Here is a 19,592-nt window from a genome sequence, read left to right as displayed (position 1 = left end):
CAGATACATGATTCTGTGAATAGGCTACTGTTGTGATGCACTCAGAGATTAACTTGTCATTTCCATAACAGTCTTCGGGTACTGTAGAGTGACACTCTGTTTGGTCTCCTCTCTTCCCTCAGATGACAAAAGCTATAGCACCAGCTGAATGGTTACAGCTTTTGAAAATGGTTTTTGTATATCGTTCTTATTGATTTGGATGCTCTTGTTTATCCTTTCAGCTTGATGGTTCTGGGACTTGGTAGGCCGCGCATTTACCTATTGCTAGAATGACATTATTTTCGGCTTTGGTTGACTGACTACTGACCCATGTATTTTAGATTTATCGTCATCTTTTTCTGACTTAAAGTGATCCTGCAAGAGGAAAACTGTCCAATGACGTGAGAAAAATCTTCTTGCCCAAAAATGACTTCCGTTTTCTTGATTAGAAAGTGATCCTGCAAGATTATAGAACAACCATTTTGAAGTCCAAATAAAGTTACAGTTACTACAGCATCGCAGTTTATGCCAATTTTCAGACATATAATTGTTTTAATGTTATGGTAGCAGTTTAACAATTTGGGGTTCTGCGTCTTCTCTAATTATCTTAACTCAGTGATTGTCATATGATGCTGTAATTTTTTAAAGCTTTCTGCAATCTGATTTCTTGAAGATGAATGGAATATCACTTGAGATTTTTTCGTCGAAAATTGTTATAAGCCTTGGTTTTATCTCAATTCCTACGAATACCAATTCCGTATTCATCCCTAGTTTCATCTATATCTGACCATAACCGAATGCCTTGGCAGGCCACCAAAACTTGAAAAAGGCTTTGTGTCAAGACCCGAGCTTGATGCCCAGAATCAAGAACACAACATTTAAGGTGGTTTGGCAATTGCCTACATCCACAGAGGTACTGATTTTACTAGATAGAGAGAGAACTACAATCTTCATCAATGGAGGAGGAGAAACCTCTTCTCAACTCAGCTCTCAATATCTCTGTAATTGCCTCGCTTCTCTCTTCCTTTTAGCGTGTTGTTGCTGTTTGTTTTTCTGCTCTCACAAGTTCTCTCTATTCATAGTTGAAATGGGAACGCATCCCATTTTCATCCACGATTTCTCCCAACAATTTGGCAGACAAACCACCAAAAAGTCTTCCCTCCTTTCCAGCCTAATTTGCTGCACTGAAATCTTCCCTTCCTTCCCAGCTTGATTTGCAGCTGGATGTGTGCCTCTTTCGCCCCCACACCCAACAGCTTGTCCTGCACCACAATGCCCGAAAATCCCTGTTGCGGTGCTACTGCTGTAATTCGCTCCTAAAATGGGATCGACAACCTGGAGACTGGTTAGCATCTTGACATGTTTTTGGTACTGTAAATGGAAGCAAATTGGGAAACCATATGCAACGCCTCAGATGAAGTTAAGAGCATCTTTAAATGGTTGGTTTTTGAGACTGCCAGCATAAAGCTTCCAAGGACAGGAAATGGTTGTGTAAAGCATCATTTCCAAAGCTGGAGAAAGTATGCTTTCAGGAAGAAGCTCCTGTCCTGCCCCTTCAGCTATTACTATAACCATATGCCCGTTCTCTTTTTGCCTTTCTTAATGTATTCAAGTAGTCCTCCAGCCCCATCAAGATAGAAGGGTGATTTTGGAAGCAAACAACACAGTCCACATCTCAACTGGCAAGAGTGGCGTCCACTGCTAAAAATCCTGTTTTTGAATTTTTCGTTCAATTCAGATAGCAAAACTTGAAATGCATTCTATTATTAGCATGCACAATGAAAACAAAGCTGGGCTTACGTTACTGAATATGTCTGGTAGGAATCGGTTGGTTATATGTAATATTAATTTTGTTTATATAGAATATATTTATTATTAATAAATATTTTATTTATTTTTAATATTTATTTATATTTGATTAATAAATTTAATGTTTAATTAATAAATCTAAAGTAAAGATACTTGAAACTAATATATAAATGCTTGATAAATGATATGTACACTGAACTGATCCATAAGAAAATTCCATATGAAAAAATCATTTATATCTATAAAAAGGTTCTCGTAATAATTGTGTAAGTGATTTTTAAAGTTGAATTAATAACTATAATATTAAGAACTAAAATGATTTAATAAAACAAATATACTTTATGCTATAGTGTCAAAACCAAATGACTCGTCTGAAAGAAATGCTGAAGGTTACAGAGGCTGAAAACCAAAAAAGAAAGAAAGGAAATAAAGAACAAAACGTTTTGGCTGCTTAATCTGCAGTACAAGCTTTCTATATTGATTGTCTCGTTAATTTATAATGAAGAAGCAGAAGGAATATATATACAGGTATCAAGGCTGACTCATTAGCCTTTCCCATGCAGAAGGAATTTGTGCCCACGCACAGTAGCATGGGTAACAGATTTCGTTATAACAATAAAGGAAAGCATAACTACCTATAGCTGTAAAATGAAATAACTGATTGCAGCTGTAAAATGGAAAAGATTACTAATCATCCTTTTTCTTTTAACAACATTACATCCTCCTCCTTGTTCTTTAACAGCCCCCCGCAAGATGGAGCATAGTAGTTGACAATGCCCATCTTAGACATATGAGAAAATAATAGATATGCAGGCAAGGCTTTTGTAAACACATCTGTCAGTTGACATTTTGTAGACACATAGGCAGTTTGGAGGACACCGGCTTGGATGTTGTCACGAATAAGGTGACAATCTAACTCAATATGCTTGGTGCGTTCGTGAAAAACAGGATTCGAAGCAATGTGTAATGTAGCTTGGTTGTCGCAATGTAGCACAGCGGGGTGAGGATGAGAAATATGAAGGTCTGTTAGAAGGAAACGCAGCCAAGTAATTTCAGAGCTAGTGATGGCCATGGCACGATACTCAGCTTCTGCTGACGAGCGAGAGACCATGGATTGCTTCTTTGATTTTCAAGAGATTAAAGAGGAACCAAGGAAGATGCAGAAACCAGAGACAGAACGTCTAGTATCAGGACAAGATGCCCAATTGGAATCACAATATGTTGTGATATCCAGATTATTTGCTGAAGAAAAGAAAAGACCCTGGCCTGGAGCCCCTTTGATGTATTTCAAGATTTTGAAAGCTGCAGCTAAGTGAAAATCAGTAGGATGATCCATGAACTGGCTGAGAATTTGGACACTATAAGAAATGTCTGGCCTCGTGATGGTTAAGTATAGAAGTTTTCCAACCAGCTGCCTGTAATATGTAGCATTAGATATAGGATTGCCCTCCTCTTTACTGAGCTTCAAGTTCTGATCCATAGGAAGCTTAGAAGGTCGAGACCCGAGAGTGCCAAAGTCAGCAAGAATATCTAAAGCATATTTTCTTTGACAAATCTGTATGCCTTGTGAATTGCGGGCAATTTCAAGTCCTAGAAAATACCGTAATTGGCCCAAGTCTTTGATTTTGAATTGCTTGTTGAGAAAGACTTTAAGATCTTTAACAACAGCAGGAGAGTTACTGGCAACAATAATATCATCGACATATACTAGTAAGACTGTAAATGATCGACTGTCTTGCTTGATGAACAAACTATAATCTGCCTTGGACTGATAAAAACCGAACTGAAGTAGAGAGGTAGAAAATTTTGAGTACCATTGGCGTGAGGCCTGCTTTAACCCGTAAAGACTTTTAAGCAATCTACAAACTTGATGAGGATGACCATGAGTGTATCCAGGAGGACCTTTCATGTAGATTTCTTCCTGTAAATCGCCATGAAGGAAGGCGTTGTTGACATCAAACTGATACAAGCCCCAACCTTTCACAACTGCTATGGCGAGGAGGCAACGTATTGTAACAAGTTTAGCAACAGGAGAGAAAGTTTCGTGATAGTCAATACCTTCTTCTTGAGTGTAACCCTTGGCCACTAACCTTGCCTTATACCTTTCAATGCTGCCATCAGAATTGTATTTGATTTTATAGACATATTTGCAGGCAATAGGTCTCTTGCCAATAGGCAGATCAGTCATGATCCATGTTTGGTTATCCTCCAGAGCTTTCAATTCATCTTTCATAGCCATGCACCAATGAGGATCATTAACAGCTTGAGCATAGGTTTGTGGCTCGGTGTGAGAAGAAATTGAAGCAGAGAATGCTTGAAAAGGTAAGGAGAATTTACTGTGTGCAAGATATTTACTCAAAGGAACTGCGTTACCTGAAGGAGCCTCAGTTGTGGTGTCTTGGATTGGATTGGATGAATTGAAGGAAGCCAGTTGACAATGAAAATCCTGCAAGTATTTAGGAGCCTGTTTCGGTCTATCAGATTTGCGAACAGGAAGGTGAGATGGAGAAGTGTGTGAAATGGGAGGTGAAGAGGAATCAATATCTAAGGATTGTGAGTCAGGTGAAATAGTTGGGGTTGAAGATAAGTTTGTGGAAGTGGAAGGTGAAGGAGGAGTGTCAGGAATAGGATTTGGCAAAGGTTCTAAAATGGAAAAAGAACTAGGATCAGAAAACTGAGGTGAAGTAAGAGGAGGCAGAGTATCAGAATGGAGAGAGTTGGGAATAGGTAGGTTGAAAGGAAAAATTTGTTCATGAAATACCACATCTCTAGATAAAAGAATTTCACGTGTTTCCAAATCTATCAATTTATAGCCTTTGACCCCAAAAGGATAACCAAGAAAATCACACTTTCTAGCCCGAGAATCAAATTTCTTTCTGCCCTGACCTATAGTAGTTGCAAAGCAAAGGCAGCCAAAGACCCGTAGGTGGTGATATGTGGGACTAGTGTGAAAAACTGCCTCATAAGGTGTCTGATTGTGTATTAGAGGAGTAGGAATACAGTTGATAATGTATGTGGCAGTGAGGACACAATCATTCCAGAACTCAAGAGGTAAACCAGCTTGGAATCTAAGAGCTCTAGCGATATTTAGGATATGTTGATGTTTTCTTTCAACTATGCCATTATGCTGGGGAGTTTCTACACAAGTTCTTTGGTGAATGATGCCATTTGTATGGAAAAAATCTTGCATGTGAAATTCGGCCCCATTGTCACTTCTTAGATACTTAACTTTATCTTCAAATTGAGTGTGAATAAGATTGCAAAAGGATTCTATAAATTTACGGGTGTCTGACTTATGGCTGAGCAAATAGACCCAGGTACTACGAGACAAGTCATCAACAATGGTTAAGAAGTATTTACTCCCGTCATAAGCTTCAACAGAACATGGTCCCCATAGATCACAATGTATAAGTTCAAAATTGGAAGAAGATTGATGCAGGCTGAGATTAAAGGGGAGTCTATGCTGTTTTGCCAATGGACAAATTGAACAAGGAGCTGTATTAATAGTAGAACGTGGAGTTTTGATTACAACAGGATCTTTAATTAACTATAATCTGGAATTGGAGATATGGCCAAGGCGATAATGCCATAGATCAAAAGGATGAGTGTTTAATGTGGTATAAACAGAATGCAAATGGTGATTGTCAAAATACTTGGATAGTTTGCACATCAAGGCATCTGGAGATACTTCAACATGCTTAAGATGGTAGAGACCATGCTTCATTTCACCCAATCCAATCGTCGTCCATGACATGAGGTCCTGCAGAAAACAAGCAGTGGAAAGGAAGACAAAACAACAAGAAGCATTTCTGGTTAATGTTGGAGCCGAAAGAAGGTTGAAAGTAAAAGAAGGAACACACAAAACATTCTCAAGAGTGATCAATGTGGAGAGTTTGACTGTTCCTATGTGTGTGACTGGAACTTCTTGGCCATTTGGAAGTTTAACATTATAGGACACGGTAGCTGTTATTGCTGTAAAAAAAATATGGTGCTGCAGATCATATGATCTGTAGCTCCTGTGTCTATGATCCAAGGAACATTATTGATATCAAAAGATTTGTGAGAGTAAGTAGAGAAGCAAGTTGTGATACCAGACATTGATGGTAGACTCGTAAAGTTGGCCATTGGAGAAGGTGTGGCAGCTGGACTTTGTTTTTCATGAAGCAACTGCAATATTTTTTTATACTGATTTGAGATCAAATTCATCTTGTCAACTTGAGTCTGAGGTAGATCTTCAGCTATAGTGACATTGGATTGTCTGGTATGCATGTTTGGCCGTCTTCCCTTGTTATGTAATTTATGACCAGGAGGATAGCCTATCAACTTGTAACATTTTTCTGCTAGATGTCCACTCATATGGCAATGGTTGCAAGTAGGCGGTGTAGCATTTCCTGCCTTAAAACAGTCTTCTAAGAGATGTCCTTGAATCTTGCAATGTGGACAGTAGGGTCTGTTAAATGACCTGAAGGTTGTGGAGGTGTTTTTGGCAAGAAAAGCCATTGACTCAGGAGCAGACGTATGAGATAACATTTGGTGTTGTTTCTCCTGTTGTTGAATAAGAGAAAAAACTTTGCTGACTTGTGGTATGGGATCCATCAACATGATCTGATCTCTCACATTAGAATATGTATCGTTTAGACCCATGAGAAACTGGATTACACAATCCTGTTGGTATCGATCAATTAGCATTTTCATCTGTCCACAGGAACACTCTGGCATGGGACAATGTAAGGTTAATTCATCCCAAATTGTTTTAAGCTTCCCATAATAAACACTGACTAAATCATTTCCCTGATTTAAGTTGGCTAGAGCTCCTTTAAGTTGAAATATTCGTGGACCATTTTGCTGGGTAAGTCTCTCACAGAGTTCATTCCAAATCTCATAGGCATTGTCAACAAGAATGAAAGAAGATTTTACTGAAGGACTTATAGAATTATGAATCCATGAAACAATCATGTCATTGCATCTTTCCCACGCTTCTAGAAGGGGATCATTGGGGTCTGAAGGTTTTGTGATACTGCCATCAACAAAACCAAGTTTGTTCTTGGCTCTAAGGGCTCTCTTCATGGCTCTTGCCCAAGTAATATAGTTTTTTGTGGTTAAGGGATCAGTTACCAAACCAAGAACTGACGTATCTCCATGATCAAGTCGATATGGATTGTTTGGGTCAGAGAGGTTATGGAAACGTGAGGTTGATTTTGTAGTGAATGGTGGTATTTGTTGGTTTTCAGCATCTTTTTCCATTTTTAGTTAAAGAATTGAAGCTCTGATACCATGAAAGAAATGCTGAAGGTTACAGAGGCTGAAAACCAAAAAAGAAAGAAAGGAAATAAAGAACAAAACGTTTTGGCTGCTTAATCTGCAGTAAAAGCTTTCAATATTGATTGTCTCGTTAATTTACAATGAAGAAGCAGAAGGAATATATATACAGGTATCAAGGCTGACTCATTAGCCTTTCCCATGCAGAAGGAATTTGTGCCCACGCACAGTAGCATGGGTAACAGATTTCGTTATAACAATAAAGGAAAGCATAACTACCTATAGCTGTAAAATGAAATAACTGATTGCAGCTGTAAAATGGAAAAAATTACTAATCATCCTTTTTCTTTTAACAACATTACATCCTCCTCCTCGTTCTTTAACATCGTCTATCTATAACCTGACTTGGAAAATGCATAAAAGCAGTTCAGATAAAATTTAAGTTTGGCAGTTTTGCAATATCAGAAAGTGAGGGTCGAGTAACGCCATCGATCTGCTGGAAGTTCTGGAGAAAAGAACGATCCTGGAATGTCATTATCAATGAATGGTCTTTGGAATTCCAACAGCAGAAACTTTGACGCCACGTCTTCTAAGTTCCTGCTTAGAATCATGTCGTGTGAGTAACGAAATGCGATGCTAAAATAATTCTGCCGACAATGTATTGAATGCTTCAAAATTTATTGCGAAAGATCCTCTTGCTTGCATGCGAAGTAGAAAAACGTCGAAAATGACCGAAAACCCTTTACGAGTTCCATCTCCTCCAATTATGCAAACCTGAGATGCATTTACAAGTTATCATATTCTTATAATAGGAATTACCTGAAACGGCAGAAGCAGTTAACTACATGCACTTGGTTATGAAGCGAACATTTACCTGAAGGTCTTGAATGCTGTCAACAATCTGAGACTTGTCATGGCCACCTCTTGAAGTCCCAAGAATGGTGCCACCACGTTTATGGATATCATTCACAGCCTTCGGTGTCGAAGGAATCGTATTTCGAGGATAAAAAACACTGTATCCTCCCTGCATTAAAAGACTTATTACGTCTTGAATAGTTGAGATTACTGAATTTACTTGATGTAACAGTATCAGAAGACAAGAATTCCAGGCAGCCAAAATAATAGATAGACAGTGTTTAAACCAGGGCATATATAGACCACCGCATGTTACAATACATGCGTGCACTTCATCCGAGTCAACATACACCTGATAAACAATATCCAATAAAATGCAAAAGCAAGAAATTAGGGACAGAGAGAGAGAGAGAATTCAAGCCTTTTGACGAGGTCCCTCTAGGACTATCCCTGTGCACAACAATCTGAATGCATTGAGCAGAAAATACGCAAATCAGAATTGCATCAGTTTGTTTATGTATAATCACAAAGTAGAAGTACGTTATTTAGATAATGAAACGGAAGAAAAGTTGAAAATATATACATAAATGAAATAGTGATGATAATTTACCTTCTGGGCTACAGTATCATCCACATCAACGAAACACTGCCTGGAAAAACAGAAGGTTGTTTAATGATTTAATCCAGTTTATGCAAATCTTAGTTAGAAAAAGAAGTAGAAAGAAAAAGCCTTACTTGACAACTGAATGTGAAGGGTAGTGGATTAATTGGGATATGCCTGCATTAAACCATAAAAAATGAAGACCACAAGCCAATTAATTGTAAGAGAGAATCTTAAAAATTAATTTTTAACCATTTTAATAAACAACAAATAAGTATCTTCAAATCCATGTTGCTTACCAGTATCCATATGTGGCATGCGTGTGTGTGCGGGAAGGTGTTAGACAGCATATCCATTCCATACCCACTTTTAACTTTTTTTCATATTTTCTCAAGGAAAAGAATAACTTTACACGAATATATATATATATATATATATATATATATATATATATATATATATATATATCACACAAAAGTGTTATTTTTTTTTTTCACTTGCGAGAACATAAAAATTAAAGTGAATATAAATTAATGGCATGCTTAAGATATAATTTAGGAGAAAAATTTACTTAATTTAAAATTAATGAAAGCTGGTGGGAAGATCCTCTTATTTATTATTATAAAAAGGGTTTTTAATTATAGAAAACACTAAAAAGTGTGTCTAATTAAAATACCATGAACACATCACCGTTTATCCTTCTATACTTTGTTATGGATTTATTGTTCAAAGTTTTTGGTTTTTTCTCATTTTAGTCCTCAAATTTATTTATTTTTGCATGATTGCCATCTTTTTAGACTAAATTAAAGGATAATTGAATTAAATTTGTCGAGTAAGAACAATTAAAAAAACAGAGGATTAAAATGAAAAAGAAGTCACAAATAGGTTGAAACTTTCAAAGTTATCACCAAAAGTTTTCTTTAGCTCTCAAAACTTTACAAATTATACCATCCAGTCTCTTAATAGTTTTGCAATTCAATTTTGGTATAAAATTTTATCATTTTTATTTTTTTAGTTGAGCAAAGAGAATACTATATTATGGCAGCAGTGAGAGAAAATCAATGTTGACACTGATTCTAGTAGCTAAAATGGTTGATTTTTGTGTTAAAAAGTTTCATTTGATAAGAAAAGTTCCATTTAGGTATTTATTTACCTTGAAATTACCTAAAATACCAATTTCAAGCTCTAAAAGATTTTTTATTTTTAGTTTTTTGTGTTGATTTTTGGTATTTTAAGGCTATCTATAAGTTTATCAAGGTGTTTAGGTTATTTTCTTGGTATTTTGGGTAAAAAATGAGTTGAAAAATAGGTTTCTAATTTAAAAAAAAGGCTTGAATTTAGGAAATATTAGATTATGTGTTGTCTGGATAATTGTTTTTCAAAATTTTTTAGGGTGGATGACATGTCCGCCCCAATTATATCTTTTTTTTCTTAAAAACAAATAAGGCTAGTGCATGGATACTTTCTAATTATGTTGGGCCTTGGCCTTATTATTATTATTATTATTGTAATTTTAATTTTTTTTTAAATCACACTTTTTGATACATGTTTTTTTTAGAATTAAATAAAAAGGCATATAAATAAATAAAGTAAAGAAGAACATGGTTGGAAGAAATAAGTCAATGATGAGGTATCGAGGTTTGGTATTAAAGTGGGTCGAGATGGGATTCTAGGGGAAAAAATAAGCATTTAGTGTGCTAGAGGCATTAATATAATTAACCTAGAATAGACTAAATAAGGAGAACGGCTTTCTAATAAAACTATTAAAAGTGGATGACCAACACCTCTAGAAAGAGGGATAAGAAAATTGCTAATTCTACCTATTTTTCCACAAAAAATTCATAAAAATACCTATAGATTTAGATTGAACTCGTCTTAAACGGGATTATGTGAAATATGAAGGGGAAAAAAGCAAAACTTTAATTTGAACTTGTGCAATATCAGTCAAATGACTGTCAACATGCAGAAATCTGCAAAGGCAGAGTATTGAATTTTTAAAATGCACAGGAATCTGTAAATGAACCAAATAAGATGCATTTTATGAATGTTGAAAATCCATACGAGCTTTTTATTTTTTCCTCACTTAATGACTTTAAGCATCCATAGCATGTTTCTTTTGTACTTTTCCAGTGAACTAGTGACCGAATGCCTTAACACAACTCTAGGATTTCCTTGTTTTGTTTTTCATGATTTAGAGATGATTAAAATATTCATTTTGTTCAAGTAACTGGATACCTTTTAAAATTATTCTAGTTTAAAATTAGTGGTTTTTTTGTTTAATTCTCATTTGTTTTTTCTTCTATTTCTTTTTTCTGAACTAGGCCATCTTTTTGAATGTTGTTAGCGGGGTAATGCTGACAGAGACTGCTGGTGATGTTGCAATAGCAGCTGCAATTTGCAGCAGGTGTGTGATCTGTAGTCTGGTTCTCTCTTTTCCTTCATGCTCTTATAACTGATGTGTATATGTTTTTAATCGGAAATGATTTGCATCCTGTCTACCCTTACATACCTGATAAATATAAATATAGTGTTGTGAATTCTGCCAGTGCAACCTGTGACCTTTAGTTTGCATTCTTTCAAATTGCTCCTCTCTTGGTTAATTTGTCCTGTCTTTGGTCCCATAGATGTTGATATTGGATGCAGAAGTTGAAATATGATCAATCTGGTTTTTTTTTCCCCTCTCATTTCAGTTTCTTGGAATTTCCCATTCCCAATAACATTGCATTCATCGGAGAAATTGGCCTTGGTGGTGAGCTTCGCGCAGTAAGTACATTTTTCCACTGTAACAACCAAGAAGCACGTCAAAATCAATTGTGGTTTTTTATTTTTGTTCTCTGTAGATTGTAAACTTCTGTTTAAACCTCTGTGAACCTTTTTCAGCTTTCAAGTTTCATGCACATGAAGTAGCACATGATATAACTGCATTTCTTGTTTCCTCTTAGTTCTTTAAAGGTGTGTCTCCGAAAATGGATGCAACTGGTATTTCTGATTTTTCCCTTTTCCTCTTTGTTCTTACAAGACTTGTGTCAGAAAATAGATCCAACTGGTCCAGACTGGTTATTACTGTTTTTTTTTGGTTTTGAATACTTTGTTTGCTGCTGTGTTGACTTTTGGAGTTTCAACTTAGTGTGGTTTGAAACCTTCTCCGTGTGGACTTCGTTGTAATTTTATTGTTATAATTTTGAAGAGCCTAATCAGCATTTTAGAACTAGTCAGCAAGCCCAGCACTGCCTAAACATGTATAGTTCTTGAGAAGCATGGTTATTAAAGCTTTGCCAAGCTGATGATGTTTGGATATCATCTGCTAACTCAAAGCACAACTTGCTTACGGAATATATTACTTTATTGAGAACATGCTGTTGGTGTGTTTTTTATAACATTCAATGCAGATAATTACACGAAGTTTGCTACTTTTAGAGCTTTAACATGTTCCTTGATAGTTGAAACCTCTGTATCTTTCACTATTTCTTGGTGGAGCTACAGAGTATCTTGTTTCATGTTCCTTGTTTAATGTATATATTTTTGTCACAACATTGCAGGTACCCAGGATGGAGAAAAGAGTACATACTGTCGCAAAACTGGGATATAAAATGTGCGTAATCCCGAAATCAGCTGAAAAATCTCTTGCAAATCTAGGTTTCCAAGGGATGAAAATTGTTGGGTGCAAGAATCTAAAAGAAGTCATCAACACTGTATTCAAGGCTTGATGAAATGAAGTTGGAAATTATTCTGCCATTTTTTGCACACAGGGCTGGTGGAGAGATGTAATGCTTTGTACATATTGTATTTATTATTGTTAGAAAATCTGTAGTCATGTTAAAATGTTTAATGGATTTGATATGATTTTGTTTCTCTGATCAATTCCCTCGTGAATCAATCCTTAATGGTGTTCTTTATATGGCTCATCCAAGAAATCCAAAATGGCATTACCTGTAAAAACCAGCAGATACATGATTCTGTGAATAGGCTACTGTTGTGATGCACTCAGAGATTAACTTGTCATTTCCATAACAGTCTTTGGGTACTGTAGAGTGACACTGTTTGGTCTCCTCTCTTCCCTCAGATGACAAAAGCTATAGTACCAGCTGAATGGTTACTGCTTTTGAAAATGGTTTTTGTATATCGTTCTTATTGATTTGGAATTTGGATGCTCTTGTTTATCCTTTCAGCTTGAAGGTTCTGGGACTTGGTAGGCTGCACATTTACCTATTGCTAGAATGACATTATTTTCTGCTGTCAGGGTTGACCACAGACTTTACTGGTTTCACAACCTCCTTGGCTTGGAGCCAGAACATAAGGAGGATAGATTCTAAAATCTGCACTTCTGTCCTAGCCATTAGCGTGACAAGTCCACTGACAAATGACAAAGCTCTGGTTATAAGGGATTAATCCAATATATACATATGATAAAAAAAAAACATAGCGGCGAGGAATGCATCAGGAAAGGAAGAGTGAATCCCTGTCGACCTCTAAACTTGAGACACCTAAGCAATCATGGGAAGGAAAGTGGATGAAATTTGCTTCTGGCAAAGAGGGACTTGCAATGTTGTGGGATCATTACCATTGTTGGTTATGCTGTTTCAAATGGCTGTTTGCAATTCAACAATGTTGGAATATATTCGAAAGAAAACTTTGGTCGATTGAGTACTGACCTATGTATTTTAGATTTATCGTCATCTTTTTCTGACTTGCAAAGTGATCCTGTAAGAGGAAAACTGTCCAATGACGTGAAAAAAATCTTCTTGCCCAAAAAGGACTTACTTTTTCTTGAAGTCCAAATAAAGTTACAGTTACTACAGCATCTCAGTTTATGCCAATTTTCAAACATATAATTGTTTTAATGTTATGGTAGCAGTTTAACAATTTGGGGTTCTGCGTCTTCTCTAATTATCTTAAATCAGTGACTGTCATATGATGCTGTAATCTTTTAAAGCTTTCTGCAATCTGATTTCTTGAAGATGAATGGAATATCACTCGAGAATTTTTTTTCAAAAATTGTTATAAGCCTTGGTTTTATCTCAATTCCTACGAACACCAATTCCCTATTCATTCCTAGTTTCATCTATATCTGACCATAACCGAATGCCTTGGCAGGCCACCAAAACTTGAAAAAGGCTTTGTGTCAAGACCCGAGCTTGATGCCCAGAATCAAGAACACAACATTTAAGGTGGTTTGGCAATTGCCTACATCCACAGAGCTACTGATTTTACTAGATAGAGGGAGAACTACAATCTTCATCAATGGAGGAGGAGAAACCTCTTCTCAACTCAGCTCTCAATATCTCTGTAATTGCCTCGCTTCTCTCTTCCTTTTAACGTGTTGTTGCTGTGTGTTTTTCTGCTCTCACAAGTTCTCTCTATTCATAGTTGAAATGGGAACGCATCCCATTTTCATCCACGATTTCTCCCAGCAATTTGGCAGACAAACCACCAAAAAATCTTCCCTCCTTTCCAGCCTAATTTGCTGCACTGAAATCTTCCCTTCCTTCCTTCCCAGCTTGATTTGCAGCTGGATGAAAATGAAATAAAAATAAAAATAAAAATATTTTTGTAAAGATATAATTTATGAAATAAAAATATTTTGCAAAGAAAATTATAAAGTTATAATTAAAAAAATTTATATTGCATTAAAGTATTGTTTCTAAATGTTCCCCATCAGTATTATATTAAAAATGAAAATTAATTAGAGTTGTTGAGATCAATGCATATTATATTTTTTCTTTTATAAAAAGAAACAATTGCTTTCATAAACTGAGATATATAGATACTTGAAACTAATATATAAGTGCTTGATAGATGATATGTACACTGAACTGACCCGTAAGAAAATTGTTGCGATGCCGCGGTCGCACAAATTAATTACCCTAGCTTCAAACACAACACAAAGATAGTATAGAGCAAGCAAGGGGTCGATCCCATGAGAAAGATTCAAGTCAGATTTTTATGCTAGATGATATGCAATTTTTTTTTTTTTTTGGGGGGGGGGTGGACGTTATCTAAGCTAAAGCAAAAGAAAACATAAAACTATCAAAAGAAATTTAATTAAATCAGAAAATTATCAAGAGAACAAACCTTGGTCGCAATCACACATCCACCTATAGAAATCATAACTGATCCTTGAAATGAAACTCTAGTTTATATTCTGAATTTTTATCTTTTCTTAACGTTGGTTAATTAACGGATCCGCTGTATAACTAACCCTAACCAACAAATAATCACAGTGTCCGCACTAATGATTTAATCCAATAACAGCCTTAAGATCTTGATAAATTCATTAATCAACAACCAAGTTGTCTGCTTATGTTGCTTTGATCGAATGTTCTCCCTAAGTTTAATAACGTAGTTCCGCTACAATTATCAAGCTTAGTTGCTTCACAAGTTTATATACCACAACTCCGGTTTTGATATCAAACTTAGCAATAGATTGTTCACAATAATAACTTAGAGTCCGCTCTAGCAAATTAAGATAAACAATCATAGGAAAACAAACATACTCATTCATAATACAAATTGAAAATAAATGGAAGAATAAATTAATCTCACAGTTCTTGAAATCTAAAGGTTTCCATGTCCTTGCAACCAAGAAAATAAGTTTAGCCTTGCATGTTTGTTGAATAACTAATAAAAAATATGGAAGAATGCATGATTTAGGGTTTCTTAAAGTAGGGGGTGTTTTTCTCCTCTTGGGTGGCTGCCCCCCTTCTCTTCCCTTATTCTTTTTATATGCTAGGAAACCCTAATCTCTATTTTACAAAATAGTCCTCCCTTAAGTAGACAATTTACATTTAAGTAGTTCAATAACTATTTTTCTAAAAACGAAGAAATAGCTTTGCATGAAATCTTCAAGCTTTGACTTGGAGGAGCTACATTGCTGAAATAAAAACTTGGATGTTGGTTTAGATGCTTCGGAACGTAATTTGGACTCGTTTCTTCACGAAACCTGTTTGCTGGCAGAATTTAGTTGTCATCTTTGAAAAATCATATCTCCCTCATATGACATCTTTTTTGGCTGAAATTTGGAGCGTTTATAGAGCTTTGAGTCAGGAATCCAAAAAAATTGAGTTTGCATCAATTGGACTTTTTTAGCTCTAGATATTCAAGTCGGAATGACTGAAGGTCAACACTGGCAGATTGCGAGATTTGACTTTGAAAGCTGCGATTTCCATGCTCTTCCTTATTTTATTGTCTTGCCTTAGATGTCCAGAAAGGTATGGATGTTAGCTTTTTAATTCCACTAGAATCACTTCATTTTGACCTTTAGAGCTCACGTTCTGCACAAAATATCGACTGAACGTCAAATCTGCCGATTACCTTCAATTTACTCCTTTTTGCATCTTTCATCCAAAAGTGCCTTCAAAACATAAAACAAAGAATATCAAGGTATTTTATATATAAAATATAGGCAAAACACTAGTTAAATGTGGGTGAAACTATCGAATAATATGGTTGCATAAAAAATTTCATATGAAAAAATCACCTATGTCTATGGAAAGGTTCTCGTAATAATTGTGTAAGTGATTCTTAAAGTTGAATTAATAACTATAATGTTAAGAACTAAAACGGTTTAATAAAGCAAATATACTTTATGCTATAGTGTTTAAATTGGAACATTCATGATAAAGAGATAATAATTATATAGAGAAACTAGTTACTGAAATGTTAAGTCAAACTATTTATAACTTTTTTAAATATTTAGGAGATCATAACATGTTACTAGACATTATATTTCATTTTCAAATAAAAAAAAATCAATTATTAAATTGATAATAAACTAAATTGTTTAATTTATTTAATTTAATTTTATTTATGATTATGATTTATATTTGAGGATAATTTATTAGGGAACCTAATGGGTCATATACCATAAAACTATAAGTTATAAATTAAAATTGAATGATTAATTAATTGTGACTTGATTGTAAATAAATTTTAAAAATTGAGAACTATAATGTAATTAATATAAGAGATAACAATTATAGACCTAGAAATAATAAGTTAAGGACTTGATTGAATAAAATTTTAAAATTAGCCTAAAATAATACATGTGTTATTAATTAAGAGGTAAATTAATATTTTGCTATCTATAGGATTTTTAGGTTTCCATATATATAGAAAGCCATGTCTTTTATTTCTATAGTAAAGAGAAACGTGAGAAAGATACAATAATTAAACATCTAAAACACAAAGAAAAGAGTTATCACTTTAAGATATAGCAATTCCTCTTTTTTAGAAGAGTTTAAGAGATTATTCATTAATAATTCGTATAAATTATTATTAGAGGCCGAATATTTAGACAACTTGTAATTCAAAGCTAAAAAAAACTCATTAATTTTAAATAATTTTAGATTTGTAGGATACTTAAAATACTGAAAAATTTTAAAATTACTATTTCTAGTATTTCAGGAACCAACAATTTGCTGGTGGTTATATGATTATAGAAGGAAAAAGATGAAAAGCATATAGCGATGATATGACGCTTTACCGTTATAGCGGCCCATTAACTTGACAGCACCGATCCCATTCTCAACGCTCTCTTCTTCAACATGGGCAGCATCAACAGCTCTCTGAGCCTCCTCAACAGCAGTGTCAAAACCAAATGACTCGTCTATCTATAACCTGATTTGGAAAATGCAAAAAAGCAGTTCAGATAAAATTTAAGTTTGGCAGTTTTGCAATATCAGAAAGTGAGGGTCGAGTAACGCCATCGATCTGCTGGAAGTTCTGGAGAAAAGAACGATCCTGGAATGTCATTATCAATGAATGGTCTTTGGAATTCCAACAGCAGAAACTTTGACGCCACGTCTTCTAAGTTCCTGCTTAGAATCATGTCGTGTGAGTAACGAAATGCGATGCTAAAATAATTCTGCCGACAATGTATTGAATGCTTCAAAATTTATTGCGAAAGATCCTCTTGCTTGCATGCGAAGTAGAAAAACGTCGAAAATGACCGAAAACCCTTTACGAGTTCCATCTCCTCCAATTATGCAAACCTGAGATGCATTTACAAGTTATCATATTCTTATAATAGGAATTACCTGAAACGGCAGAAGCAGTTAACTACATGCACTTGGTTATGAAGCGAACATTTACCTGAAGGTCTTGAATGCTGTCAACAATCTGAGACTTGTCATGGCCACCTCTTGAAGTCCCAAGAATGGTGCCACCACGTTTATGGATATCATTCACAGCCTTCGGTGTCGAAGGAATCGTATTTCGAGGATAAAAAACACTGTATCCTCCCTGCATTAAAAGACTTATTACGTCTTGAATAGTTGAGATTACTGAATTTACTTGATGTAACAGTATCAGAAGACAAGAATTCCAGGCAGCCAAAATAATAGATAGACAGTGTTTAAACCAGGGCATATATAGACCACCGCATGTTACAATACATGCGTGCACTTCATCCGAGTCAAAATACACCTGAGAAACAATATCCAATAAAATGCAAAAGCAAGAAATTAGTGACAGAGAGAGAGAGAGAATTCAAGCCTTTTGACGAGGTCCCTCTAGGACTATCCCTGTGCACAGCAATCTGAATGCATTGAGCAGAAAATACGCAAATCAGAATTGCATCAGTTTGTTTATGTATAATCACAAAGTAGAAGTACGTTATTTAGATAATGAAACGGAAGAAAAGTTGAAAATATATACATAAATGAAATAGTGATGATAATTTACCTTCTGGGCTACAGTATCATCCACATCAACGAAACACTGCCTGGAAAAACAGAAGGTTGTTTAATGATTTAATCCAGTTTATGCTAATCTTAGTTAGAAAAAGAAGTAGAAAGAAAAAGCCTTACTTAACAACTGAATGTGAAGGGTAGTGGATTAATTGGGATATGCCTGCATTAAACCATAAAAAATGAAGACCACATGCCAATTAACTGTAAGAGAGAATCTTAAAAATTAATTTTTAACCATTTTAATAAACAACAAATAAGTATCTTCAAATCCATGTTGCTTACCAGTATCCATATGTGGCATGCGCGTGTGTGTGCGGGAAGGTGTTAGACAGCATATCCATTCCATACCCACTTTTAACTTTTTTTCATATTTTCTCAAGGAAAAGAATAACTTTACACGAATATATATATATATATATATATATATATATATCACACAAAAGTGTTATTTTTTTTTTTCACTTGCGAGAACATAAAAATTAAAGTGAATATAAATTAATGGCATGCTTAAGATATAATTTAGGAGAAAAATTTACTTAATTTAAAATTAATGAAAGCTGGTGGGAAGATCCTCTTATTATTATTATTATAAAAAAGGGTTTTTTAATTATAGAAAACACTAAAAAGTGTGTCTAATTAAAACACCATGAACACATCACCGTTTATCCTTCTATACTTTGTTGTGGATTTATTGTTCAAAGTTTTTGGTTTTTTCTCATTTTAATCCTCAAATTTATTTATTTTTGCATGATTGAATATTTTTAGACTAAATTAAAGGACAATTGAATTAAATTTGTCGAGTAAGAACAATTAAAAAAACAGAGGATTAAAGTGAAAAATAAGTCACAAATAGGTGAAACTTTCAAAGTTATCACCAAAAGTTTTCTTTAGCTCTCAAACTTTACAAATTATACCATCCAGTCTCTTAATAGTTTTGCAATTCAATTTTGGTATAAAATTTTATCATTGTTATTTTTTAAGTTGAGCAAAGAGAATACTATATTATGGCAGTAGTGAGAGAAAATCAATGTTGACACTGATTCTAGCCGCTAAAATGATTGATTTTTGTGTCAAAAAGTTTCATTTGATAAAAAAAGTTCCATTTAGGTATTTATTTACCTTGAAACTACCTAAAATACCAATTTCAAGCTCTGAAAGATTTTTTATTTTTGGTTTTTTGTGTTGATTTTTGGTATTTTAAGGCTATCTATAAGTTTATCAAGGTGTTTAGGCTATTTTCTTGGTATTTTGGGTAAAAAATGAGTTGAAAAATAGGTTTTTAATTTAAAAAAAAAGGCTTGAATTTAGGAAATATTAGATTATGTGTTGTCTGTATAATTGTTTTTCAAAATTTTTTAGGGTGGATGACATGTTCGCCCCAATTATATCTTTTTTTTCTT

At 34.6% G+C, this 19,592-nt stretch overlaps 1 protein-coding gene and 1 pseudogene across 1 annotated transcript; one reads left to right on the top strand and one right to left on the bottom strand.

The window, feature by feature from the left end:
- Positions 1-91: 91 nt before the first annotated feature.
- LOC118042607 (ATP-dependent 6-phosphofructokinase 3-like) lies at positions 92-18,484 on the bottom strand (annotated as a pseudogene).
- Positions 10,433-12,399, top strand: LOC118042588 (uncharacterized). Its single transcript, XM_035050302.2, has 3 exons — positions 10,433-10,907; positions 11,194-11,266; positions 12,043-12,399. Exons 1-3 carry the CDS (start codon positions 10,855-10,857, stop codon positions 12,208-12,210), a joined length of 294 nt encoding a protein of 97 aa, XP_034906193.1. The 5' UTR covers positions 10,433-10,854; the 3' UTR covers positions 12,211-12,399.
- Positions 18,485-19,592: the final 1,108 nt, after the last annotated feature.

Source organism: Populus alba, chromosome 1, assembly GCF_005239225.2.
Source record: "Populus alba chromosome 1, ASM523922v2, whole genome shotgun sequence".
Taxonomy (NCBI): domain Eukaryota; kingdom Viridiplantae; phylum Streptophyta; class Magnoliopsida; order Malpighiales; family Salicaceae; genus Populus; species Populus alba.
This window is presented reverse-complemented; position numbering and strand designations above follow the sequence as displayed.

Bases quoted from the DNA above. Each gene is read 5' to 3' on its own strand.
- LOC118042588 (XM_035050302.2), top strand. From the start codon at position 10,855: ATGCTGACAGAGACTGCTGGTGATGTTGCAATAGCAGCTGCAATTTGC. The intron at 10,908-11,193 runs GTGTGTGATCTG...CTCTCATTTCAG, and splicing joins GCAGCTGCAATTTGCAGCAG to TTTCTTGGAATTTCCCATTC. The intron at 11,267-12,042 runs GTAAGTACATTT...ACAACATTGCAG, and splicing joins TTGGTGGTGAGCTTCGCGCA to GTACCCAGGATGGAGAAAAG.